The following is a 27,294-nucleotide window of genomic DNA, read 5'->3' as shown; positions in this document are numbered from 1 at the left end:
AGGCTTCATTACTGACAGAAATACTCCTGAGATGATCCCGCAGGTGAAGAAACCAGATGTGTAGGTCCTGGACTGCGTGGCTACACGTGCTCTGCGGTTGTGAGGCCGGTTGGATATACTGCCAAATTCTCTAAAACGACTTTGGAGGCAGCTTATGATGGATAAATTAACATTCAATTATCTGGCAACAGCTCTGTTGGACATTCCTGCAGTCAGCACGCCAATTGCACACTCCCTCAAAACTTGAGACATCTGTGGCATTGTGTTGTGTGCCAAAATGGCACAATTTAGAGTGGGCTTTATTGTCCCGAGCACAAGGTGCACCTGTGTAATGATCATGCTGTTTAATCAGCTTCTTGATATGCCACACCTGTCAGGTGGATGGATTATCTTATGAAATGAAATGAAACCAACTTATTAGAGACTACACACACACTACTACATTCACAAGAAACACCAGGGGGCAATTCATTTGAGGGGAACTCACTGCTCAGAATAGACAGTAGTTTCGCTGAAGCTGAATCAAGAGTCATTCCAGGTCTACGTAGTGCATTTCTGTTTGCCGTGCCCTGAACTTTCCGCCCTGTTGATCTGGCCCCCGAGAGTTATGCCCACTTCTGGGCAGAAAAAATAGGGTTAACACTAATTCCCTTACACTGTGCTGACTCACAGCGGGACTCCCATCCCCTTTTGTCCTGCTCCAACCTGTCTTCTGGGGGATCCTCCTGTGCCTGTGAATGACTGTAGATGGATAGATTATGCCACTTCAATTTCACACTCAGATTTCTTCTATAATTACATTCCGTTATGAGCTTTTAGATGAGTTTGTGTTTAGAGTGGCAGTGGTGGCGTGATATGAGAGGCCGTGGGTGGATGAAAGTCGGCAGAGCCTCTCCCCACTGGCAGGTTGTGGCAGGCCATGGGGTGGGCTGATGTTTGGGCACATGGCTTGGAGGTATTCTCATATGTCATTCATGATAGGACAGATTTTCCCTACTCCCTTACTTGCTGTATGCAGGGTAAGTGGTGTGAGATTCCTGTAAAGAGTGTGAGATACTCAATAGGACTGTGCCTTCTTAGCCATGTGACCTTATATTACATTAGCTTGGGTAATGGACTTTATAAAAGGATAAGCCTTTCACGGGAGTAGTATAACAACATACAGACGAGACTTCAATATCAAGGCAAATACAGTACTACTGTAATAAATGATATATTTGCTGTGTCTGTGTATCCACTGGATGCTGGTAGACAAATCTCTACTGAGGTGCAATTAGGCATAAGTGTAGGTGCCTCAAACAACTAAAACATTAAAATGAGCCAAAACAGAATCTGATTTGAGCCTTTGCTCATGGCAATAGAGGTGAAAGATGTGCTAGGTCTCTCTCTAATGTGGTCAATTGTTTTAACATACTTCCATTAAGTTATTAGATATTGCTAATCAATTCCTGGTTCAGTCTCCCGACCTATTTACTAGTCTAAGCATTATATTGATAAACCTGTCTTAGAGTTTGACAGGACCATTTTAAATCGCGACTCATCCCAATAGCGGCTCGGTTTATTACTCCGCCATATATAAGTATGAACAGGGATGACGCAATATCTCTTCAGCAGTGGTGGTTGATGACATTCATTCTGGCTCCTGAGTTCAGAGTATTCAGACCCCTTCACTTTTTCCACATTTTGTTACATTCCAGCCTTGTTCTAAAATAATACCCCATAATGACAAAGCAAAAACAGGTTTTTAGAAATGTTATCAAAATTAATTTTTTTAAAAACAGTGTTGGTTGATTTCGGTCATTCTGGCTCCTGAGGTCACAGTGCACTGACGATATGCCCTTTAGTACAGTCACAGGTGTGATCAAGATACTCCTTCCTGATGATCCACGTTGATGATATCCGTTAATCAAGCCTTTCTGAACGGGATAAAGATGTTAGAACGGAGGATAGTTGAATAGGTTATCAGAGATTTGAAGGACCACAATAATAGCAAATTCCACAATAACTTTAATGTCAGCAAGTCTTCTGCTTGACCATCATGAACTCTTTGAAAGGTTCTGCCAGGTATTGTGTGCTTCCCTCATGCTGAGTTCAAGCTCTTTTGATTATACTTGGTGTCATTGAGTTTGTGAACAGAGCTTTGACTGCACAGTGCTCTTCCCTTAAAAGCCCTCGAAGCTTTCACATGGACCAAAAGAATCTGATATTCTTCCTTGTCATGTTTTAAAAAAAAATCTGAATATCTTTTGTTTTTGGCAGAGACGTATTACTTTTTGGACACATTGTGGACCCACGTCTTAGTAGATACAATTTGGCACTGTAAAATGTATTTATAGTGGAGCCATCTATCTAAAAGAGTAGATAAGATTGTCTCCAACTAGGGTTCAAAAAGTCTGGGAATGTTCAATCAATTCCCCGGTTTTCCAGAAATCCTGGATGGAGGATTCTAGATTTCTAGCTTATTCTCTCCTGATTCTAGGATTCTTCCAACCGGGATTTCGGGAAAACCATGGAATTTATTGAAAGTTCCCAGAATTATTTTAGCTCCAACTCAATTGCTCAAAATCAATGTTTTTGTGGGTTTGCATAATCTTACATTGACTTTTGCAATTGTGTTACGAGAATGGTGCTAGAATGTATAGGGGCCGTTTTACAGGCTATTTTGTGTGTTTCTGTAAGGGTGTGAACTGGCGGCAGAGAAGTCAGACGCAGGAGAGAAATAACCGTTTACAACAGCGCAGTTTATTTACACCGGAAAACATAATAATAAAAATCAATGGGTAACATAACCCGACGCACGCACACCAGTACAGACGTACACATACACTTACAATAAACAATCACCGACAAGGACATGAGGGGAAACAGAGGGTTAAATACACAACATGTAATTGATGTGATTGGAACCAGGTGTGATGGAAGACAAGACAAAACCAATGGAAAATAAAAAAATGGATCAGCGATGGCTAGAAGGTCGGTGACGTCGACCGCCAAACACCGCCCGAACAAGGAGAGGGACCAACTTCGGCGGAAGTCGTGACAGTTTCTTTGCGCTGATCTTAACTTGTACAAAATGTTTCCGCCATAATTTCCTATGACTGAAAAGAGCTTCTGGACATCAGAACAGCGACCACTGTTCTTCTTGAATGAGTCAGCGGCGCAGGACGTACTGCACACCCCGGATCAGGCCCGGATCCCCAATACTCGGAAGAGAAAGTGGTACAGTGGCCGACGTGCGGGCACCCAGATGAAACTACGGCAGCGAGTAAATAAACCGCCTATTGGCAAATTGTTACGATCATCGTATGAGTGAGACCAGGGCGCAGTGTGCATAGAGTTCCACATAATTGTAATAAAGAGAAAATCACTAAACAAACGAAACATGACGCTACTGGAGTGCACAAAAGCAACTTACTGTAGACAAGATCCCACAACTAACAATGGGGAAATGGCTACCTAAATATGATCCCCAATCAGAGACAACGATAAACAGCTGTCTCTGATTGGGAACTATATCAGGCCAACATAGACATACAAAAGCCCTAGATTACCAAAACCCAAGACATACAATAACTAGAGTACCCACCCTAGTCACACCCTAACCTAACCAAAATATATAGAAAAACAGAGATATCTAAGGTCAGGGCGTGACACAAATGTACAATCACTGGAGAACAAACTCCGTTCGAGACTATCCTATCAACGGGTCCTGGAGAACTTTAACATCCTATTTTTCTCGGAAACATGGATAATATTTTAGCTGTGTTTTCTATGCGTTGGCAGCGTTGGATAAGCTCAAGGGTGGTGATGTGTCTCTTTGTTAATAACAGCTGGTGTGCAATCTCTAGTATTAAGGAAGTCTCGAGGTTCTGCTCACCTGACTTAGAATACCTCATGATAAGCTGTAAACCATATAATTTTCAACAATATTTTTCGTAGCTTTCTATTTAACAGCACAAACCGATGCTGGCATTAAGACTGCACTCAACGAGCTGTAAGTCCAGGATCTGCAACTGGATCATGGGCTTCCTAACCAGGTGGTGAGGTTAGGTAACAACACATCTGCCATGCTGACCCTCAATACGGGGGTATGCTTAGTCCCCTCCTGTACTCTCTGTTCACCCATGACTGCGTGGCCACACACGACTCCAACACCATCATTATGTTTGCCAATGACACGACGGCGGTTGGTCCTGATCACTGACGATGACGAGGCAGCCTATAGGGAGGTCAGAGACCTGGCAGTGTGGTGCCAGGACATCAACCTCTCCCTCAACGTCGGGAAGATGTGGACTACAGGAACAGGAGGGCTGAGAATGCCCCCATTCACATCAACAGGGCTGTAGTGGAGCGGGTCGAGAGCTTCAAGTCCTTCTGTGTCCACATCACTAAGGATTCATCATGGTCCAAACACACCAACACAGTCGTAAAGAGGGCACGACAACGCCTTTTCCCCCTCCGGAGGCTGAAAAGATTTGGCATGGGCCCTCAGATCCTCAAAAAGTTCTACAGCTGCACCATTGAGAGCATCTTGAAAGGCTGCATCATCGCTTGGTATAGCAACTGCTTGGCATCCGACCGCTACAGAGGGTAGTACTTACGGCCCAGTACATCACTGGGGCCAAGCTCCGTGCCATCCAGGACCTCTATACCAGGCGTTGTCAGAGGAAGGCCCTAAAAAAAGACTACAGGCACCCAAGTCATAGACTGTTCTCTCTGCTGTCGCAATGGCAAGTTGTACCGATTCACCAAGTCTGGTGACAGGTCCCTGAACAGTTTCTACCCCCAAGCCATAAGACTGATAATAGTTAGTTAAATAACCAAATAACTACCAGACTATCTGCATTGACCCTTTTTGCACTAACTCTTTTGACTCATCACGTACGCTACTGCTACTGTTTACCATCTGTCACTTTATTTCTATTTATATGTACATATCTACCTCAATTACCTCATACCCCTGCACACCCCTCGACTCGGTACGGGTACCCCTAGTATATGGCCATGTTATTGTTAATCATTATGTATCTATTATTACTTTTGTTATTAGGTGTTTTACTTTTCAATTATTTCTCTATTTTATTTCTTTCTGCATTGTTGGGAAGGGCCCGTAAGTAAGCATTTCACTGTTGGTCCACACTTGTTGTTTACGAAGCATGTGACAAATAACATTTGATTTGATTTTCTAGTTTTGGATCCAATCTATTTCAGGAAGGGTCATCTTTTTGGTGTTCGGCAGGGCACACATTTTATAGACGGATTTTAACATGATATGTTGTAATATCTAGATTGATTAATCTCACGTTTAACAATAAAGGCATCAGCATGCTTCAGTTTGGCTGGCGCCTCACTCGTCTAGGCGAACTGAACAAGTGTGCTCTCATACTCCTTTAAAAGACCTTGGCTTGAAAAACAAGAAAAAAGTGGCAATAGTACTGTTTGTCCATTTTGAGACGCAGTAGCCAATTCTCAAAATTGTCAGAATTCATCTAAAATAATTAAAGAAATCTGTCATTAATTTTGACATTTTTGCAGAGGAGATCTTAGTAACGCAATTTTACATCTAACTAAGATGTTTGGTGCAGTATTTCTCAATGAAAAAAATGTGCATGAAAATGAGTCATCTCTTGTTGAATGACAACAAAGACATTATTTAAGAATCCCTACTGTTGACCAATCACAGACAAAGGGGTGGAGACTTTGGCTTTGAACACTAGCTTGCCTCTAGAAAAGTGTCATGTGCCCGAGCAGCTGAAAAATTCCTCACCGAAGTCCAAAAACGAACGAAAACATCGCAAAATGTAATCATAATATATGCATGAACTCTTCTGAACTGTTTCGGCTGGGAAGCATGCAGACGCCGTAAGGATCATGAACTCGACCTAGGGCCACCAATGTTTTGTCAGACAGTCCTGTAAAAACCAAGCCCTTGGCTACAATGGCTTACCTCCAGAGAGGCTTTTCACAGGGATTCAACAGGAATTCACAAAAGCCTGTGAATGTCCCAATACAATAGACTGAAGGATTTGTCAGAGTAGATTAACTGAAAGGTGTCATGGGGGGATGGGAGTGGACTGTGACCAGTGGAGGAACATTGATTCAATTGACCTATCGCAAAATTCTAAAGCATGTTCATGGTTTGTTGGATATTTTTTGCTAATTTGTAACTCCTTTTGACATTTATTTCTAATGATTTACAGGGGTGCATGTTTTAGACAGTTAAACAAGTATGTCAGCTTTTGAAAAGGCCCCAGATTTTCAGAGACCTTATTTGACCTCCCACCCACTCACCTCGTCTGTCTTCAAACATCCATCCAGCCGGGGGGGGGGGTTAATGTTTCAGGAATCTGCCACCTCCTGGCCTTTTGTTCCCCCGACCCCCCACTGCCATCAGAACCCACTTCCAGCGTTTGTTCTTTGAAAGGGCCCAGGAGTTGAGGGAAGGAGCCAAGTGGAGAGGGAGGGCAGTATCCCTACACATTGATATAGTACTGGTACTGACCCTGTGAGCACAGACGTTGAAAATACGTTGGCATTTGGTCCGTCCGCACTGGCCTTGATTTCAATGTCCGTCCAGACCAAATCTGAACCCACCATGGACGTCTATATTTGGTCCAGTTTTGGTCTGGTCCGCACCGAACTTGATTTGGCCCCAAGCGTAGACATCTATGATTGGTTCAGATCGAATTTTGAACAGCATAGAACAGTATAGTAAAGAAAATTTGAGTGTAGTACACTAGATTACAGTATAGTGGAGCACAGCATAGTAGAGTACAGTATAATGTCCTATATTGTACTTTACTGTACCCTACAGTACTCTACTGTACTTTACTCTACTAAAGTACTTTACTGTGCGGCATAGCATTCTATTGCACTCTTCTGTGCTCTATGTACTGTGAAACATAGACGTCTATGATTGGCTCTTATCCAGAGCCACTTACAGTCAGTGCATTCAGCTAAGGTAGATAACAACCACATATCACAGTCAAAGCAAGAAAAACTTTTCTGTAACTGTTACTGAGAGTGTTAAGAGTTCTGTTGGTTATAAGCTTAAGCATAATCATTGCAAGTTTCAAACTTTTGAAAAAGCAAACATGTGATGGCAAAAATAGGTGTTCAAAGCTGTAATATTGAATTGGCTCTAGTTTCTTTTAATTGGAATAAGAATGTTTGAATGTGATATAATTCTTTCTTAATTGACATGTAGATATAAGTGAATTGATGTACAGCTGTAGAAAGTTCTTTTAAAAAAATATTTCAACGTCTGGAAAATACGTATTTTCAAATTTTATTCAGAACCGTCTTTTAGATGTCATTTTGCTCGTGAACACCAGGTGTTCTTGTGTGTTTTTATTTTATCTGACCTAGTATTGAATCTGTGGTCTTTGTAAGATTATATTCTGGATTTTCAGTTTTTCTTACCTTTTATATTGAATACTGCATTTAAATGCTAGTAAAACTAAGTGCATGCTCTTCATCCGATTACTGCCCGCACCCGCCCGCCCGACTAGCATCACTACTCTAGACGGTTCTTACTTAGAATATATGGACAACTACAAATACCTAGGTGTCTGGTTAGACAGTAAACTCTCCTCCCAGACTCACATTAAGCATCTCCAATCCAAAATTGAATCTAGAATCGGCTTCTTATTTCGCAACAAAGCCTCCTTCACTCATGCTGCCAAACATACCCTCGTAAAACTGACTATCCTACCGATCCTCGACTTCGGCGATGTCATTTACAAAATAGCCTCCAACACTCTACTCAGCAAACTGGATGTAGTTTTGTCACCAAAGCCCCATATACACCCACCACTACGACCTGTATGCTCTCGTTGGCTGGCCCTCACTACATATTCATTGCCAACCCACTGGCTCCAAGTAATCTATAAGTCTTTGCTAGGTAAAGCCCCGCCTTATCTCAGATCACTGGTCACCATAGCAACACCCACCCACCCGTAGCACGCGCTCCAGCAGGTATATTTCACTGGTCATCCCCAAAGCCAACACTGCCTTTGTCTGCCTTTCCTTCCAGTTCTCTGCTGCCAATAACTGGAACAAATTGCAAAAATCACTGAAGCTGGAGTCTTATATCTCCCTCTCTAACTTTAAGCATTAGCTGTCATAGCAGCTTACCAATCACTGTACCTGTACACAGCCAATCTGTAAATGGCACACCCAACTACCTCATCCCCATATTGTTATTTATCCTCTTGGTCTTTTCCACCCCAGTATCTCTACTTGCATATCATCATCTGCACATCTATCACTCCAGTGTTAATGCTAAATTGTAATTATTTCACCTCTATGTCCTATTTATTGCCTTACCTCCCTACTCTTCTACATTTGCACACACTGTACATAGATTTTTATTTTGTGTTTTTGACTGTATGTCTGTTTATGTGTAACTCTGTGTAGTTGTTTTTGTCGCACTGCTTTGCTTTATCTTGGCCAGGTCGCAGTTGTAAATGAGAACTTGTTCTCAACTGGCCTACCTGGTTAATTAAATAAAGGTGAATAATAAAAAATAAAAAATAAATTTATAAATTATTTTTTATAAAAAGTTAAGGACGAGCTTGCAAATAAGCATTTCACTGTACTGTTTACACCTGCTGTATCCTGTCCACATGACAAATGCACTTTGATTTGAGTTAGCAGACGATTTGCAGTGTGAATGTCGTCACTGTGGTTGAAAGTGTGATGTGCGCACAGGAGGTTGGTGGCACGTTAACTGGGGAGGATGGGCTCGTGGAAATGGCTGGAGCAGAATAAGTGGAATGGTATCAAATACATCAAACACATGGTTTCCAGGTGTTTGATGCCATTCTCTCCGTTCCAGCCATTATTATGAGCCGTCCTCCTCTCGGCAGCCTTCTGTGGATGTGTCACCTCATTCTCCACAGGTCTTTGTCAACGGTTGATTATTTCAGTTCACACACAATGAATTGTTGAAATTGATGTAATCTGGCAATGGGCTACAGTCTGCAAGGTGTTTGGTGTTGATGTTGTTGTTGTTGAGGGATGTCATTGTTGAGGGAAAATGTACTTCATTCGATTGTGATGTGTTTTTAAGTACTTCTGGATAAGAGCGTCTGCTAAATGAATGAAATGTTAAAGGCACCTCATTGAAATGATCAACAGCAATCAGAAGATGTTACCAGGCAGCAAATGTGTGTATATTGCTATTTTACCTCTCATGGACCCCAGTCTACTTCGGTGTTGGCCGTTTTGCCTTGAACATGTACAGAATTGTCCTAGCCTATGTTGTTGTCAGTATTTGCATAGGGAAACTCTTCTCCAGCCTCTGAAAAGCTATTCACGAAGCTTCCTTTAAAAGGTAGGGTTAAAGGGGGGTTAAGTATTCACCTGCTTTTGTTTGTGCCACTGGAGCCACAGCGTAGTTGTTTGTTTAGATGTTTGTGTGTGTGGTCTGAGGAGGTATAACTTACTGTCCTGTAATTTGAACTGTAAAATACAAAAAGAAAGCTTATCCAAATAATCCGGCAATCGTTTTGTAGGGTTGGTCACCTGAGTAACTAGCAACCAATCAGATGCAGCTCCATGACAATTGGGCAAAACAAAAGTTTGAATGAGGTTGAAAGCTAATACAGTACCCACAACTAAGGAAAATAGCATGATTTGGCAGAAGGAACATCCAAAACTTGCTAAATATCCCTATTACGATAGATCATTCCATCCAAGCACACACACACACACACACACACATACCTAGTAATGTCGGGGTATAGGAGAGGGCTAGTTTGAACACGTTGTTGTGTTTATTTCCCACAGGATTCAAGCTGAAGGATTTCCTCCACGACAATGAGACCCTGTCCACTTTCCTCCTGCGAAACGCCTCCTTCTCGGAACACGCCGTGCACCAGATCATTGAGGCCGACGTGAACTTGGAAAAGGTAAGAGGGGAAAAATGCCACCCTCCCAAAGTTCTATGAGGCAAAGGCCTATTACTGCGGTCAGTTCAGTCGATCATGGACAGTATTAGAAGCCGTGTAGTAGTTGCTGAACATTCCCAGTAGCGGATATAGAACAGGTCAGTAGCGTTTCTGGGTTAGATTTGATGGAGCACCTGTGAGTTAATTAAGTCTGTTTATTTCAGGGGCATAACCCTTTAGAGAGAGGGCAGAGAGAGGGTAGAGATGTCTACTGCGGTGTTTGAATGTGATGAAGCAGTGAGTAGACCAAAGGGCTAGTACTGTAGCCTTCACCACTGGAGAGTTTTTACTGCAAGACATCATCTTCCACTGTCTTTGTTCTCTCCTCAAAAACATGAAGATATATTTGTTTTCTTTCACAGTTTTAGAAACTGCCATCTGGTTTTTCCTATCCTATCCCCCCCCCCCCGTTAAAGATCTTTTAAATGTTCAAGGTCTCCTGTTATGATTTCCCACTGTAGGCCTATGTGGAAATAATCTCAACTAGGCCTTATTCTTCAGCTAAATGGATTACAACAATTTGATAGTGACAATGCCCTCACATTACACACACAATCCTGCAGCAGCATGAAGCAATGGGAATCTAGATACAGTATGTAAACAATTCAGGTCCTAATATTGCTCCGTGGTATCCAACCCCGAGATAACAACATGCATGCAACTCCAAAGTCACACGGCCTTATCCCATGTGTGTTTCTCAATTCTGTTCTTTCAGTACCCCCCGAAAATTACGTGTTTCAAATGTTTGTTCGAACCCTGCACGAGCACATCTGCTTAGATGAATGAAAAACGTGCAACTTTCGAGGTTTGAGAAATACTGTTCTCTGCCTGTCTTTAGTCATTGCTCCATTACCCATCGACCCTTCTCCCCTTCCCTCTCCAGGTGCTGGTCAAAGGCTTCGGTGTCCACCTGAGGGACATGTGCAAAAGCAACGGCACCAGTGTGGAGGACTTTGTGACCATCACAGACAGCGAGGTGTCCAGTCTGGTCCAGGAGATCCTCTGCCGGTCCCCAGGCTCCTGGCTCAACCAAGCAGAAAGCCACTTCCTCAACAACCTGGACTTCCTCAAACCAATACGGGTAAGCACAAATGGGCTCTAGGCCTATTTCTTAATTCCATTCTTTTACTTTTTAGATGGTTGTGTATTGTTAGATGTTACTGCACTGTTGGAGCTAGCAACACAAGCATTTTGCTGCACCCGCAATAACATCTGCTAAATATGTGTATGCGACCAATACAATTTGATTTGATTTGAGGTAGAAGTTACCTCGAGACACTGATCTCAGACGGTCAGTTTTAGCATAGAAATGTCAGAAGATCCCATTACAAACTTTACAAACCACATAAGAGATGTTCCTCCTGTCAGAGGTTTTCCACATATTTTCTAGGTTATTGCCACCCAGGGCTCAAAGGTCGCATATGCTCCTAAATATTTTGCTGAGCAACCTGACATTTTAATATGGGAGCACCAGTGCGACTACAAATAAAATCACCCAGAATAATTGTAGTTATGATTAAAATTTTCCCTTCCGCTGCCTCCGAGTCGAGCGCCATACTCCACGGACACGTAGAGCAAATGAAGTGCACCTATTGGCCCACGGCTGGCCAATCGAGCGCACAGCAAAGTTAACACTGTGATATTTAAAAAATGTAAAACCATGACGACAGAGACTGTCAACAAATACAGCAAAGCTGTTTTTCTGAGTGAGTTCATGTTTACATTTTTATGTGGAATAGACACCGGCTGGGATGCGGTTTTAACAAATTAGCATTCAGGATTAGACCCACCTGTTGTATAATTACATGAAGAAGCTATAAAATGTGCTTCAGCCAACACTGTAGCTGCAATGAATATCAAAGTGATTCAAAAGGCCTACGCTATTAGTATTAGCGGCTTGTGTCTATTTGAATATCAAGGAATATTTCACTTTCTCTTGTCATAAAGAGTAACAACATGAATTTGTGGATGAGGCAGAAATAATGTGGTGAGAATCGAGTTTCGCCATCAGCTTGAAGACCGTGTCCGCTTTTTGGTCACGGTCAGTCTCAGCAGAGCTGAAGGAAACTGAAACTGACCATCAGATGCAGGCCTCATTAGTCCAATAAAATGAAAATCATTATTTCAATGTTTGATCACTCAGCTGTGCCTCAGTCACAAGTAATACAACAACTGATCTATTACTGGTGTGACCATACCTTCATTTTTAAACGGTCTGAGAACAATTAACGTTGGCAGGGCAATTCAAGCATAGCCAGTATGCGATGATAATGTATTGGGCCTATAGTCTACTATAGCCTATAGCCTACTGCAGAGACTTGTTTCTAATAGGTTAATGTTGCATAGGCTTATGTTTTCTAAGTCATGCTAAAAACAAATCTGAGCAGTAGATCTCGACTTGCATTTTGACCCAGATAAAGTGACCACTGCAATATAAAGGAATGAATGACTGATCTCTTGATGTTCGTGAAGAGACAATGCTACAGGTAGTCCTTCTCAATAGGAAAATAGTGCTTTTACAAAATATAATAGAAATATAATATTCCACAAATTACTTTGTCATTTCAGTGACAGGTATTTGTTTCAAAATGTTTGCCTTTTAAACAACGTCTTTCCAGAGTTAATAGTTTCAAGTGCTCCGCGTGTGCTTAAAAAGTAGCTAGAAGGGAAAAAAAAAGCTTTTCTGATGCTCCTAAAATGTTATGTTGTGCTCCGAATAAACATTTTTAATTTAGAACTCTGTTGCCACCTGGCCACAGGGTCGTATAGCCATGGGTTACGTTGACATTTGTCTGTGGTTAATTAACGTGGCTTTGGGCAGACACTATTGATCAGAACTCTAGTTGTTTTATGGCCCCTTCTGAAAATCTGCTGCTTCTAGAGGAGCTGTGAAACCAACAGAGGCCACCCAGCAAGTCGGGGACGGCCCAAATGAGTTGAACTGATTTTTATCAGCAAATCAGAAACGTTCTCTGAGAGGGAGGGGATTGCAAAAAAAAAACAAAAATGTATAAAATATCTATTAAGGGCGCCAGCCGAACTGAAGCATGCTGACACCTTTAGGGACTTTGGAATGTGGACCTTACCCCTACCTCGTAGCTAGTTGATATAGTGGCGAGGATCAATTCTCATCACAACAGAGGCCCACCACAAAGCCCCCCTCCCATGGTTGTTTTTCTCCACTGAAGACCAGAGCCAGGTGACCTAATTCACTGACGTGCACAGTGCCGAGAACCAAACAAAGCGTAGGGGCCCGGGGAAAAGCAGAGGCTCAGAAAGAAGGGGGTAAGCGTAGGTGGAGGCATGTTGTTGCCTGTCGACCCAACTCTGGAGATACGTTTGAAGACGAACTGCCGTCAAATAGAGGATTTGGCCTCAATCTTTAAACGTTAGTCATTCACGAGTATCACTTCTCTCTGAGTCATAGTTTATAAAGGTAACTTTTAATTCGACACCTTAGCACCAGTGCAAGGGAAATATATCATTAACCATCCTTGCAATATGATAATTTTGCCCAGAGAGTAGACCATTAATTGAATTCCAATGGTCAGAAATTGCATGATCAAGGGCATCTTGCGCAGTGTTGACAGCTTGTGAACAAGGATCCAGGAAATCAGTCAGAGAAGTGTGATTTGTTATATATAAAAGTGCTTAGGATTGTATCACCTTGTCATTCAGATACAGTATGACTGTCCACAATGATAAACATGGAAGAGTCTAGGGCAAGGTGTTATTATGTGATCCCTGTCCTCATTTTGACATGCCACAGCGGTCAGTTTCCCTATTCATATGATAACAAACAGTGTGTTTGTGTCCTTATGGTTACTGTTTTTGTAGCCTTTAGGGAACAAGACATGGTAAACAAGGCGACAAGACATGCAGGGTGCTATTAAATCAAAACAGTTCACAGGGTTTCCAAGAGCAGTTCAAAACGTTGCTGTTAAGTTTCTTGTTCCGATGGGAAAATGACTTCCTGTGAAAATATGTTAGGAAGCTGTGGCGTGGGACTGTGGGGGTGTTTTGTAACCAACAGAATGTCGCTGTTCGTCTTTTCGACTGTATGCGTGTGCGAATTGACACTTCTTCGCTCCTTCCCCCCTACAGAAAGATGTGAGGGCTGACCCTGAAGCTGTCCAGCAAGTGGCTGAGGCCACAGACAACCTTCTGGAGAGCCTGGGATCCCTGGCCATTGAGGTGGGCATCACTCTCATCACTACACTAAACACATTTCTGACAACTAGAAAGGTTTCTGCTGCTGCCTCATTTCCTAGCAGGCTCTCTTATGCATTGAAAATGGTTATGGTCTTACATTTGGCCATTACGGTTACTGAGGTTGACCTCATCATTATCAGTTGTTCGATGTGTCACCAGACGGAGACCCACAGAATAAGCCCCCTCGTAGCCAAGTGCATTTCCTGGTATTTTGTCCATGTTTTGTTTTGTGTCGACCATAATGAGCTCCCCTACCTTGGATCAGCAGCGAAGCAGGTTACTCTTGGCAGGGCCACAGACAGAACCGTAGATGTATAGGATGAAAACATCAATGGAGTTTCTTTATCCCATCATTACAAGATGGCCGCCAAGAGCCCCCCTCCCCGACCTCATTTCCCCTTACTGTACTTCTTGCATCTGGTCTTCTTTGAAGTTCCACAGCATAAGGAAGTAGAGGCTGGACTAAAACTGTATGTAGTGTTTATCTGCCCCCTTCAACTCCCTCCTGTTTGTTGCCTGATAACCTTCTGACCCAATTTGTTTGGATTTGTTTGCAATTGTCCCCTAGGCGTTTGAGCCACAGCTAAATGTCGAGGACAACTGTTTACCAATGTTCTAATGTGATGATAATCACAGTTTTTCTCATGTGAAAAGGTAAACAGAATGGGATGGAGGCACTACACCTATTTATATGAAGTCAAGTACTTGTAGGTCTGACACATTTATATGTTTCAGTTTGAACAGGAGAATTTCTCGATTCTGTGTTCTTGCTGTGTGCTCTCGCTATTTTCTTGCTTTGTCAGTTCCACTCTCCTCCACAGCGGTAGAAAAAGGCCCTTGTAAGTGTCTTGGCAGTAACTGTATAGGTATCCAGTGTCTCTGAGTCCAGATAGAAAAGATCCTTTTTCCCTTGGGAGATAGATGACTGGGAACAGCAGAACAAAGAGGAAAGGCTTTCTAAACAAGTTAGTGGGCTGGTCAGCATTTACCCAAAGGAAAATTGACTCAAGTTGACTGATTTACACTACGAGGTGAATGCATGCCCCTATGACAACCACCAGGAGGTTTTAAGACTCGCTCGACCTTACCCAAGTGTGTTGGCTGTGTTTTCTCAACCAATCAGTGCTCTGTTGAATACTTTGGGGCAATTCCACAGTAAGAGTGATGCTAAGACTCAGATTTGTGTCGCTTTAAAATGTACGCCAAACAAAAAGCAATGATTGCAAAGTTAAACGAACCATACAACTCTATGCACAATGATGACTTTTAATAATTTCCACTGAAGATTTCGCTAAAACACATTTGCTTGAAGAACGGTGCAGATGCAAAGTTTGGTAAGAGAATGACGGCACAAACGGCACAAACCGCCATTCTGTTACCAAACTTAGCATCTGCGCTGTTCTTCAAGTAAATGTGTTTTTGTCAAATGTTCAGTCTCAGCATCATTCTGTCACCGTGGAATTACCATTTACTTACAATAATTAAATTCAAATCAATCAATCAAATCAATAAGAATAACCCCTATAAGTATACATTAATTCTTATGTTTTCAAACCAATACAGATGCAGGATCTTATTCTGAGACCGTTTGCTTCAGCAGGAACATAATCCTGCAGCTACAGGAAATGTGAATTATTATGTGGATTATAATGAATGGACATTTTAGTAGGGGCTGATACATTTTTCGTGAGGGCAAATCAAGTGTAAATTACAAACTATATATGCCTTTTTAAAACTAAAATACAGTACAATTTAGCATTTCCTGCTGTGCATGAACATTCTCAGCGACAAAAGAGTGATCAAATTAAGACCCTACATCTGTATGTTGCAGCTGCATACACATGTCATAAGCTATGTATGAATATTTATGTAATGTTTATGAAGGCTCTTAACTAAACTAAAGTATGGTGTACAGTCTTTAGGGCAATTACACTTAAGAGTTTCTAAAACAACCCCAGCACTCTGTAGACACACACTTTGTTGTTCTTTGTTCCCTGCTAAGCCCAACAATGTATCTGAAGATGTCAAGAAACTCTGAGCCACTAAATATGACTTGTCCTGGTTTGGCACATTACCCTGGGGTTATGTTTGGGTATGGCCCCTCCTACTTTAACCAACCCCCCACAGACACCTCTAGAGGGGTCCAGAGCTGCTGTCATTTGGTTATGACCGTTTGTGTGAGAGTTCAGTGTGTACAGCTGTTTCCCCCGCATCTCTCGCGTACACACACACACACACACACACACACACACACACACACACACACACACACACACACACACACACACACACCATTCCCGGTGTGTTGCCCGGGCTAAATTGGAAGCATGTGACTGCCTTCTTGCTGATGTGGCCGGGCTGAGTCAGAGGGGGGGAGGAGGGAAGGGGAGGAGACGGAAGGGCCTGACTGGCATGTATGTAACCACATTGTCAACTAGACTCAGTCGCCAGTCGATAACACCTCTCTCCTCCTCTGCCAGTGATGAATGACCGAGAGTCATCTTTCCCTCAAGCACTTACTGGGTTCTCTTAATCCTGACTTTCCTTGTTTCCAAATGCTGGGTGAGGATACCCGTGTTAGAGAGAGAGAAAAATAAGGATAGAAAAAGAGAGTGAGAGAGAAGAGGGCAAACGTAGAATGGCAAATCTGCTACAAAAGATTCTAGCTTTTCTGTGCAGGCATAAGAGTGTACATTTGTTAGTACTGTATTGTGTTAATGTTGTTACAAGGTGTTGAGCGTTATGGGGAATTAGGACAGTTAGCACACAAGCTTTTCAGGCTTCTTGTGAGATCTGTTGTTGTGTTTTCAATGCTCCTAGTTGGCTCAGAGTCTCTCCCTTTTTATAATCCGGTATCAAAATCAAATTGTGACCAGAAACACAAGTTGTTGTAAAATGCTCTGGTAAACCGAACTAAGAACCAAGGTTGCCAAAACCATAATAGATCGATAAAGCATTAATAGACGAGGGGGTGTGATTTATGATGGTTTTTGCATGGCTGTGTTGAGGTCATAGGTAGAAGGCGAAGCCTAAAGTATCCATCTGTCCACATACAGGAAGTAATTCCATCACATTGACAAATTGCCTCATAACAATATGTATCCATGTCAACAAGCTGGTCTCGAATCACAATGAACTGCTCCAAATCCAGGCCACAGTCCCACCTGCATCCTACAAGATGACTCCCTGACCCCCATTTGCTAACATCACAACCCCTTGTGTCCAAATTAGCTGGCCAGCATGAAGAGTTGGAGCGACCTGCGTAACGAGATCATCTTCCTCACGGAGAACGCCACGTCCTCCCCCAGCCACATGTACCAGGCCGTGTCGCGCATCGTCTGCGGCCACCCCGAGGGCGGCGGACTAAAGATCAAGTCCCTCAACTGGTACGAGGACAGCAACTACAAGGCCCTGTTCGGCAACTACAACACAACCGACGGGGAGGAACCTATCTCTGCCTACGACAACGCATCCAGTAAGCAACTTCTTCTTCGTGGTTATCTATTCCCTGATTGTCCAAAACTGTTTCGAAGATTGTTGTGACATCCTGGTCTAGACTGGACGTCAATGTTTCTTCTGTGACCCCTGCAGCTCCATACTGCAACGCAATGATGAGGAACATGGAGTCCAGCCCCGTATCCAGGATGATCTGGCAGGCCCTGAAGCCTCTGCTCATGGGCAAGATCCTGTACACCCCTGCCACTCCCGCCACACAGAAGATCATCCACGAGGTGGGTATCAGTACAATTATACAACATGGCTACAGCATATTGCTGCACTTCATCCAGAGTTCATTCCGGCGTTAAGTGGTAGTTTTGCTTTAGCTTGTCTTAAGCGGAACACTAACTGCCCCACTCTCGCCCTCTTCCTCTTCCGCAGGTGAACAGAACGTTCCAGGAGCTGGGGGTCCTCAGAGAGCTGGGGGGCATGTGGGAGGAGGTGAGGCCCAAGGTCTGGACCTTCCTGGAGAGTAGCGAACAGATGGACCTAGTAAGGGTATGTCCGACTTATCTGTTGTCTCTACTACAGCCATCATCACACTTACACTGAGTGTACAAAACATTAGGAACACCAGCTCTTTCCATGACATAGACTGACCAGGTGAATCCAGGTGAAAGCTATGATCCCTTACTGATGTCACTTGTTAAATCCACTTCAATCAGTGTAGATGAAGGGGAAGAGACGGGGGTTAAAGAAGGATTTTTAAGCCTTGAGACAATTGAAACATGGATTGTGTGTGTGTGCCATTCAGAGGGTGATTGGGCAAGATCACGGTTGTCAAACACATTCCATGGAGGGCCTAGTGTTAAGACCTAGACAACCAGGTGAGGGGAGTTTTTTTTACTAATTAATTACCTTAATTCATCAATCTAGTACAAAGGAGGAGCGAAAACCCCCAGACAAATTGAGGTTGTTCTGAGGACTAACCGGTGCCCCCGGTTCACTATGCTGAAATGGATATTAAATGTCTACTTTTTTTAAAAATTGACCCAGTTACCAATAGGCGCCTTTGCGAGGTATTGATAAACCTCCCTGGTCTTTGTGGTTGAATCTGTGTTTGAAATTCACTGCTCGACTGAGGAACCTTACAAATAATTGTATGTGGGGTACAGAGATGAGGCAGTCATTTAAAAATCATGTTAAACACAATAATTGGACACAAAGTGAGACCATGCAACTTATTATGGGATTTGTTTGGTGCATTTGTACTCCTGAACTTATTTAGGTTTGCCATAACAATGGGGTTGAATACTTATTGACTCAAGACAGTTCAGATGTTCACATTTGACATTATGGGGTATTGTGTGTAGGCCAGTGACACAACATCTCAATGTAATATATTTTAAGTTCAGGCTGTAACACAACAACATGTGGAAAAAGTCAAGGGGTGTGAATACTTTTTGAAGGCACTCTGTTACCCTTGTAGGGCACCTTTGAAATTGTTTTGGAATGGCATCAGTACATAGCAACTCAGAGACACACCCAGGACATGACACAGTTAACATAGCAAAACAAGAAAATACATGATTATAAAGTAAAGTGGTGGTAAGTAGCCCTTTCAGATGGTCAACACTGGCATCTTGTGGAGGGAGGCGGGACAGCTACTCACGGCTACTTTCCTGCTCTTCCTCCCTCTCTCCCAGACCCTACTGAAGAACAATGGCACCGCCAGGTTCTTCACCTCCCAACTGGCGGGCACAGAGTGGACCGTGGAGGATGTCTCCAACTTCCTGACCAAACATTCAGAGGACACACGTCCCCACGGCACCGCCTTCACCTGGAGGGAAGTCTTCAACGAGACTGACCAGGCCATCATGAGCATATCCCGCTTCATGGAGGTCAGTGTCTCTCGTTCTTCGCCTGTATGTCTGTCCGTTTGTCTCCGTCTTTGTCTGTATCTTCTTTGTCTGTCTGTATCTCTTAGTCACTTTCTCAGTCCCAGAATTGTTTTCCCCCTTTCTAGTGATATCACTATTCAGCACATTCTGCAATACATACTTTTGCATCAAGTGAGACTGGACCAGAGCTTTGGTTCTGAAGGTTTTCATTCCAGTCATAGCCCTCTCTGAGGAAACAGTAGTCAGTGGCAGCCATTTTACTTTGTCCCAACCTCTTCCTCTGTATAAAGGGAAATTACAAATAAAAACACAGTTGGACCAGTTAGCTATGAACTTGACGAACTCTCCATTTAAAGCCTCCCCATCCCTCCTTTCAGCATGTGAATGGATCTGCTTCAATGGAAAACATCACACTCAGTAGTCCTGGCCAAGACCAGATGAGGATAGGTCCTTTAATGGATGTGTTTGTTTGTTTACAGTGTGTAAACCTGGATAAGATGGAGCCTGTGGCCAATGAGGAAAGGATGGTCAACAAATCCATGGCACTGCTAGACGATAGGAAGTTCTGGGCGGGGATCGTGTTTCCCGACATTGAGGCCAACAGCTCTGAACTGCCGGCCATTGTCAACTACAAGATTCGCATGGACATTGATAATGTGGAGCGCACCAACAAGATCAAAGACGGGTAATGTTGATTCAAAGCTTCCCAATCTACCTACTAGATGTATTGCACAGTGTTTTATGTCTGTGCCGTTGGGTCCATTTTGAACAATCACTTTGTTTGTTGTGGACTTTCAACATTTTTTTTGTTTGTTTTGTTGGTAAAATAAGAATTTGATGTGAACATTGCTTTTGCACTCTCTTTACAGATATTGGGACCCCGGTCCTCGTGCCGACCCCTTTGAGGACCTGCGCTACATCTGGGGCGGCTTCTCTTACCTCCAGGACATCATCGAACACAGCATCATCACGGTAGTGACTGGCGCCAAGGAGAAGACGGGAGTCTACATCCAACAGATGCCCTACCCCTGCTATGTGGACGACATGTGAGTCACACCGAGCAGGATTTGACCTTATTCGCTGCCTTAAGACCTGGAATCGGTCTTGAGCGGCAGCATACCACAAACTTAACTGCAAGGCTTCAAAATGGCTTCCATTTCCTCCTTTCACCAGCTTCCTGCGGGTGATGAGTCGCTCCATGCCCCTCTTCATGACCCTGGCCTGGATGTACTCTGTGGCCATCATCATCAAGAGCGTGGTTTGCGAGAAGGAGGCGAGGCTCAAGGAGACCATGAGGATCATGGGATTGGACAACGGCATCCTGTGGTTCAGCTGGTTCATCAGCAGCCTCATCCCCCTGCTCATCTCCGCCAGTCTGCTGGTGGTGCTGCTCAAGGTGCTGCGTACCAGGGTTCAGCATGAAGACAATGTTTTGTATTGTTTTGTATTGCGCTATTTCACTGATGTCACCGCAATGTTTCAGTGATAATGGCTTTCATCGATTTTTCATGTTGACGTGAGCCTTGACTCGATCAGACAGCAAATTTTCTCTCACGATAATTGTACCACGCTCATCCCAACTATGAACTAACCATTGAGCTTCCTCTTTCTCACTCTCCTACTATCAGATGGGGAACCTGCTGCCCTACAGTGACCCCGGTGTCATCTTCCTGTTCCTGGGTTCCTTCGCCGTGGTAACCATCATGCAGTGCTTCCTCATCAGCACCATGTTTGCCCGTGCCAACCTGGCGGCGGCCTGCGGGGGTATCATCTATTTCACCCTCTACCTGCCCTACGTCCTCTGTGTGGCCTGGCAGGACTACGTGGGCTTTGGGGCAAAAATAGTCGCTGTGAGTCATGCTTTTATAGCTAGTCGAGTTTTTGAGTTGGTGCTTGTCCACGTGACATTTTATGAGAGGAGCCGCTGTCATTAAGAAGTACAGTGTCATTACAAATAGGGAAGCTTTTTTTCTTCTTTTGACACATCACTGACTTTTTGGGCTTCAGGCTCAGCATCTTATTGGCATTGGTGTTGCATGTGATGTTAAACCCCTCTCTCTCCTCTCTCTCTCCTCTCTCTCTCTCCCTCTACAGAGCCTGCTGTCCCCGGTGGCCTTTGGCTTTGGCTGTGAGTACTTTGCCCTGTTCGAAGAGCAGGGCATCGGCATCCAATGGAACAACCTGTTCAACAGCCCCATGGAGGAGGACGACTTCAGCCTGACCACCGCCATCATCATGATGTACTTTGACTCCTTCCTCTACATGGTGATGACCTGGTACATCGAGTCCGTCTTCCCCGGTAGGTGTCCGTGAACTGAACGGTTCCACTATAATGGATCCGTTTGGGTCCCATTTTGATGGGCTTTTGTTGAGGCTATTTCCATTTGTATTGTTTTGTTTTTGTTTTGTGTTGCATTGTTTTGTGGTCACCTTGTCTAAATGTATGTGTTTATTGTGGTCTCCTTCAGGTCAATATGGTATTCCCAGGCCCTGGTACTTCCTCTTCACCAAGTCCTACTGGTTTGGAGAAGGAGACAACAGGAAGACTGACTTCAGTCAGAACAAGAGAAGGAACTGTGAAGGTAAAACCCAGATTTAATGCTGATGCAGAGCAACTAAGTATCCACAAGGTGGCGATATAGATCCGGCAAAAAATGTGGTGAGTAGTTGTGTGTGTTTTCAAGGAAAGGAAAACAGGATGGTCAATGTACCCCATTCGATGGACATTGTGTTGTATCTCCAGCTGTCTGTATAGAGGAAGAGCCAGCCCACCTGAAACCTGGCGTCTTCATAGAGAACCTAGTCAAGGTGTACCCGCACGGGAAGAAGCTGGCTGTGGACGGGCTGACTCTGGGCTTCTACGAGGGACAGATCACCTCTTTCTTGGGCCACAATGGAGCAGGGAAAACCACCACCATGTAAGTGCAATAACGCACAAGTAGTTTCATCTGTGAATAAAAGCCCATACATGTATAATTGAGTTGAAGTTGATACAATTGTAATGGAGTAATCTAATATTTTCACCTTTGTCTGATCCAGGTCGATTCTAACGGGACTGTTTCCCCCTACCTCTGGCACTGCTTACATCATGGGCAAAGACATCCGATCGGAGCTGAGCGCTATTCGACAGAGTCTGGGCGTTTGTCCACAGCACAACGTTCTCTTCAGCATGTAAGTGTTCCCAGTCCATCATATTAACCACCAGTTGTTACAGAAAGTTCATTCTAAATGACCAAGAGCATTGAAGTAAATAGTTATTGTTTTCTTATGAGTAGTTGTTGTGTGGTTGTTTTGGGCTTTGACCAGGCTGACTGTCGAGGAGCACATCTGGTTTTACGCTCGTCTGAAGGGTCTATCTGAGGAACAGGTGAAGTCTGAGATCGAACAGATCCTGATAGACACTGGCCTGCTGCACAAACGCACTTCCAAGACCAGCACACTGTCTGGAGGGATGCAGAGGAAGCTCTCTGTGGCTCTGGCCTTCGTCGGGGGGTCAAAGGTTGTGATTCTGGACGAGCCCACCGCTGGGGTCGACCCCTACGCCCGCCGGGGCATCTGGGACCTCCTGCTCCATTATCGTCAAGGTAACCACTAAATCCTTACCTATTTTTAGCATCTATGCTTAACTTCTTGACGCTACCCATCCCTTAAGCGGGATAATTGTCATCAGCAACTGCTGAATAGCATAGCGCCACAGTCAAATAATATTACTAAAAAATATTCATATTCATGAAATCACAAGTGCAATTTTGCAAAACACAATATTGCCTTTTGTTAATCCACCTGTCGTGTCAGATTTTGAAATGATGCTTTACAGCGAAAGCAATCCAAGCATTTGTAAGTTTATCGATCGCTCAACAAAACATTATGTACACTAAGCATTAAGTAGCTAGGTCACGAAAATCAGAAAAGCAATCAAATGAACCGTTTACCTTTGATGAGGTAGACGAGACTCCCAGTTACACAACAAATGTTCCTTTTGTTCCATAAAGATTATTTTTATATCCAAATACCTCCGTTTGTTTGTCGCGTTATGTTCAGAAATCCACAGGAAAGAGCGGTCACGACAACGCAGACGAAAATTCCAAATAATATCCATAATGTCCACAGAAACATGTCAAACGTTTTTTATAATCAATCCTCAGGTTGTTTTTAAAATATATATTCGATAATATATCAACCGTGAGTGTAGGTTTTTCAATAGGACCGGGAGAAACAATAGCCGCTTTACTCTGTTGCGCAAAACTCACTCTGAGAGCCCCCACCTATCCACTTACGCAATGTGATCTTTCTCGCTCATTTTTCAAAATAAAAGCCTGAAACTATGTCTAAAGACTGTTGACACCTTAGGGAAGCCATAGAAAAAAAGGAATCTGGTTGATATCCCTTTAAATGGAGGATAGGCATGCATAGGAACAGAGAGGTTTCAAAGTCAGGCACTTCCTGATTGGATTATCCTCAGGTTTTCACCTGCAATATCAGTTCTGTTATACTCACAGACAATATTTTGACAGTTTTGGAAACTTTAGAGTGTTTTCTATCCTAATCTGACAATTATATGCATATTCTAGTTTCTGGGGCTGAGAAACAGGCAGTTTCAAATGGGTACGTTTTTTAGCCAAAAACGAAAATACTGCCCCCTACACGCAAAAGGTTAATAAACGTCTGAAGAAATGAAACCATTTAGCTGTTAGGGGAGTTCTGTGTGGTAACTGACTGTTTCCCTCCTCCTCTCTAGGTCGTACCATCATCCTCTCCACCCACCACATGGATGAGGCCGACATATTGGGCGACCGCATCGCCATAATCTCCCATGGCAAGCTTTGCTGCGTGGGCTCCTCCCTCTTCCTGAAGAACCAGCTAGGTACAGGCTACTATCTGACCCTGGTCAAGAAGGGCCCAGAACCTTCCCTCAGCTCCTTCCACAACTCCTCCAGCACCGTCTCCTTCACTAAGAAGGAGGAAGATTGTCCCTCTGAGAGCAGCTCTGACGCAGGCCTTGGCAGCGAACACGAGAGCGAAGCGGCCACCATCGGTAAGCATTTGACACATCGTCGCCATAATCCTATGGCAAAGAAAATAAGCCATTGCAATACAGCATGGTATGTTGTCATATGAATGACCTTTTGTTTATGACACTCAACCTTTGTGCAACCCATAGAAACTGCCCCGGCTGCATCCATCTGTGAAAGTGCCTTCGTGGCCCCCGACGTCTCCCTGATCTCCAGCCTGATCTTCAAGCATGTCCCAGCCGCGCGCATGGTGGAAGACCTGGGCCACGAGCTCACTTACATACTGCCCTATGGCGCAGCCAAGGACGGAGCCTTCGTGGAGCTCTTCAAGGACATGGATGACCGTCTCCCAGACCTAGGCATCTCCAGCTACGGCGTCTCCGACACCACCCTGGAAGAGGTACTGGAATTGATTGTTGAATAGATCGTGTGTTGGATTTACATAGTGTGCTTTTCCTGAAAGGGCGTAACATTTTAGAAGTAGCCAAAAAAAAACGCCGCCCACAACCAATACATGTTTTACCCACAACATAGTTTTCAAAGTAGCCCAATATGTCAGGAAAATCGAGAACATGGCAACCCTGGCTGTGAGCCTATGGGGTATAGTGTGTTTGATTCCTTTTTTTTAATATACATCTTGTCCTTGTAGATTTTCCTGAAAGTGGCAGAGGACAATGGAGTTGACACTGAACTCCCCTCTGACGGTACCCTCCCTATGCCCAGACGTCGCATACATCATGCTTTTGGTGGAGGAAATGCCTTTGGTGGAGACCACCAGAGCTGCCTTAGACCCCAGATAGATGACGACAACAATGAACATAACGACTCGGACGCATACCCAGAATCCAGAGAGACAGACTTCCTGAACGGCTCGGACGGTAAAGGCTCCTACCAGGTGAAAGGCTGGAGTCTGACGAGGCAGCAGTTTGTCGCCTTGATATGGAAGAGGTTCCTGTATGCTCAACGCTCCAGAAAAGGTTTCTTTGCTCAGATTGTGCTCCCTGCGGTGTTTGTTTGCGTCGCCCTGGTCTTCAGTCTAATCGTCCCGCCCTTTGGAAAATACCCCAGTCTGGAGCTGCAGCCGTGGATGTACGAAGAACAGTCCCTCTTCATCAGTGATGACGCCCCTGAAGATGCCAACACACAGCGGTTATTAAGTGCCCTCACCGAAGGCCCTGGGTTTGGAACGCGTTGCATGGAAGGACAGCCTATAACGTGAGTCTCAATATGTCAGGGTTTCATAAAAGAGCTATTTGTTAGTTTCCATTCGCACCATTTCTCCTGTCTTTAAGGAAATTAATATGACGAATAGGGACATATTTCCAATGTTCTTTTGGAGATAAGGACTCTCAAGCTCTCTCTCTCTCTCTCTCTCTCAGTGACACTCACTGTACAATGGGCGACAAGGACTGGACCATACCGGAGGTTCCGGAGAGCCTTCTGGAACTGTTCCGCACGGGCAACTGGACCATGGAGGAGCCGTCCCCCACATGCGCCTGCAGCTGTGACGGTCGCAAAAAAATGCTCCCTGAGTGTCCTACTGGAGCCGGAGGACTGCCGCCACCCCAGATGAAGATCAGCGAGACAGACACCCTGCAAAACCTGACTGGCAGAAACATCTCTGACTACCTAGTAAAGACCTATGCAGAGATCATTGGGAAAAGGTAGAACCTTCCTGTATTTCATGTCTTTTATCTCTCTTATAACAGTGTTGTGACATGGCACGCGCAATAGCAATATGAGTTGTACGAGTCTTTTTGTATACCTGTCCAGCCTAAATTTGACGTTCACTAATAATGCTTCATTTGATTTTTCCACAGTTTGAACAACAAGATCTTTGTGAATGAATTTAGGTACGGCGGCTTCTCATTGGGCGCCAGGAGCACTCAGGTCCTCCCCCCAGCTGGCGAGGTTGATGACGCTATCGCTCGAGTGAGAAAGATTTTCGAGTTGGAGAAGGTGAGACTTCTATTCATTCATTCATTCATTCATTCCCACATTCATAGAACCTCGGTTTCTGCCACTGAACACAACATCACTGCCACCAATCGAAACCATTCTTTATCTTCAGGGTGCTGCCGCAGACCGATTCCTGGCGAGCTTGTCTAGCTTCATCAATGGTCTGGACACCAAGAACAATGTCAAGATTTGGTTCAACAACAAGGGGTGGCACAGCATGGGAGCCTTTCTCAACGTGATGAACAACGGCATCCTGCGCGCCAACCTGCCCCCTGGCCAGGACCCCAGCAAGTTTGGCATTCGCACCTTCAACCACCCGCTCAACCTCACCAAGGAGCAGTTGTCCCAGGTGGCACTGTAAGTACCCACGCCATGGGCATCTTGGAACAATGGCATCACTGAAGTCATTTACCTAGTTAATGTAAATGACCTAGCAGAATGTGGAGTTTGAAAAAGTGTGCCTAACACAATATACTCACCATTCTGTGTCCACCGACCACCTAACCCCCCCCCCCCCCCCCCCCGTAGGATGACCACCTCAGTGGACGTGCTGGTTTCCATCTGCGTGATCTTCGCCATGTCCTTTGTCCCAGCCAGCTTCGTAGTCTTCCTCATCCAGGAGAGAGTGAGCAAGGCCAAGCACATGCAGTTCATCAGTGGCGTGCAGCCCCTGCTCTACTGGACGGCCAACTTCATCTGGGATATGGTGAGAACGCAGTGTTAACCTTTCTATGAGCTTACAATATAAACGCCAATGCGAACGGTACTGTTTACTTGAATTTTAGTCATGTCAGCACGGCGTAATAGCAGTTGACATAC

General features: G+C 44.2%; 1 protein-coding gene across 3 annotated transcripts in view; it reads left to right on the top strand.

The window, feature by feature from the left end:
• Positions 1–27,294, top strand: part of LOC110505064 (phospholipid-transporting ATPase ABCA1-like) — a 40,920-nt gene that overhangs the window by 7,401 nt on the left and 6,225 nt on the right. For all 3 annotated transcript variants that reach the window (XM_021584014.3, XM_021584015.3, XM_090219723.1), the window contains 23 exons: positions 9,793–9,914; positions 10,837–11,034; positions 14,058–14,147; positions 17,397–17,640; positions 17,757–17,896; positions 18,045–18,161; positions 19,310–19,504; positions 19,984–20,189; positions 20,374–20,550; positions 20,678–20,900; positions 21,133–21,354; positions 21,599–21,803; positions 21,973–22,086; positions 22,248–22,422; positions 22,544–22,675; positions 22,811–23,088; positions 24,243–24,539; positions 24,666–24,916; positions 25,166–25,731; positions 25,896–26,180; positions 26,337–26,475; positions 26,588–26,832; positions 27,004–27,181. In XM_021584014.3, coding sequence (XP_021439689.3) covers positions 9,793–9,914; positions 10,837–11,034; positions 14,058–14,147; positions 17,397–17,640; positions 17,757–17,896; positions 18,045–18,161; positions 19,310–19,504; positions 19,984–20,189; positions 20,374–20,550; positions 20,678–20,900; positions 21,133–21,354; positions 21,599–21,803; positions 21,973–22,086; positions 22,248–22,422; positions 22,544–22,675; positions 22,811–23,088; positions 24,243–24,539; positions 24,666–24,916; positions 25,166–25,731; positions 25,896–26,180; positions 26,337–26,475; positions 26,588–26,832; positions 27,004–27,181 — 4,799 coding nt within the window. The remainder of the gene's footprint in view (positions 1–9,792; positions 9,915–10,836; positions 11,035–14,057; positions 14,148–17,396; positions 17,641–17,756; positions 17,897–18,044; positions 18,162–19,309; positions 19,505–19,983; positions 20,190–20,373; positions 20,551–20,677; positions 20,901–21,132; positions 21,355–21,598; positions 21,804–21,972; positions 22,087–22,247; positions 22,423–22,543; positions 22,676–22,810; positions 23,089–24,242; positions 24,540–24,665; positions 24,917–25,165; positions 25,732–25,895; positions 26,181–26,336; positions 26,476–26,587; positions 26,833–27,003; positions 27,182–27,294) is intronic.

This window comes from Oncorhynchus mykiss, chromosome 25, assembly GCF_057628025.1.
Source record: "Oncorhynchus mykiss isolate SJ-2025 chromosome 25, ASM5762802v1, whole genome shotgun sequence".
Taxonomy (NCBI): domain Eukaryota; kingdom Metazoa; phylum Chordata; class Actinopteri; order Salmoniformes; family Salmonidae; genus Oncorhynchus; species Oncorhynchus mykiss.
The sequence above is the reverse complement of the archived record's forward strand: the minus strand, read 5'-3'. Positions and strand labels throughout refer to the sequence as shown.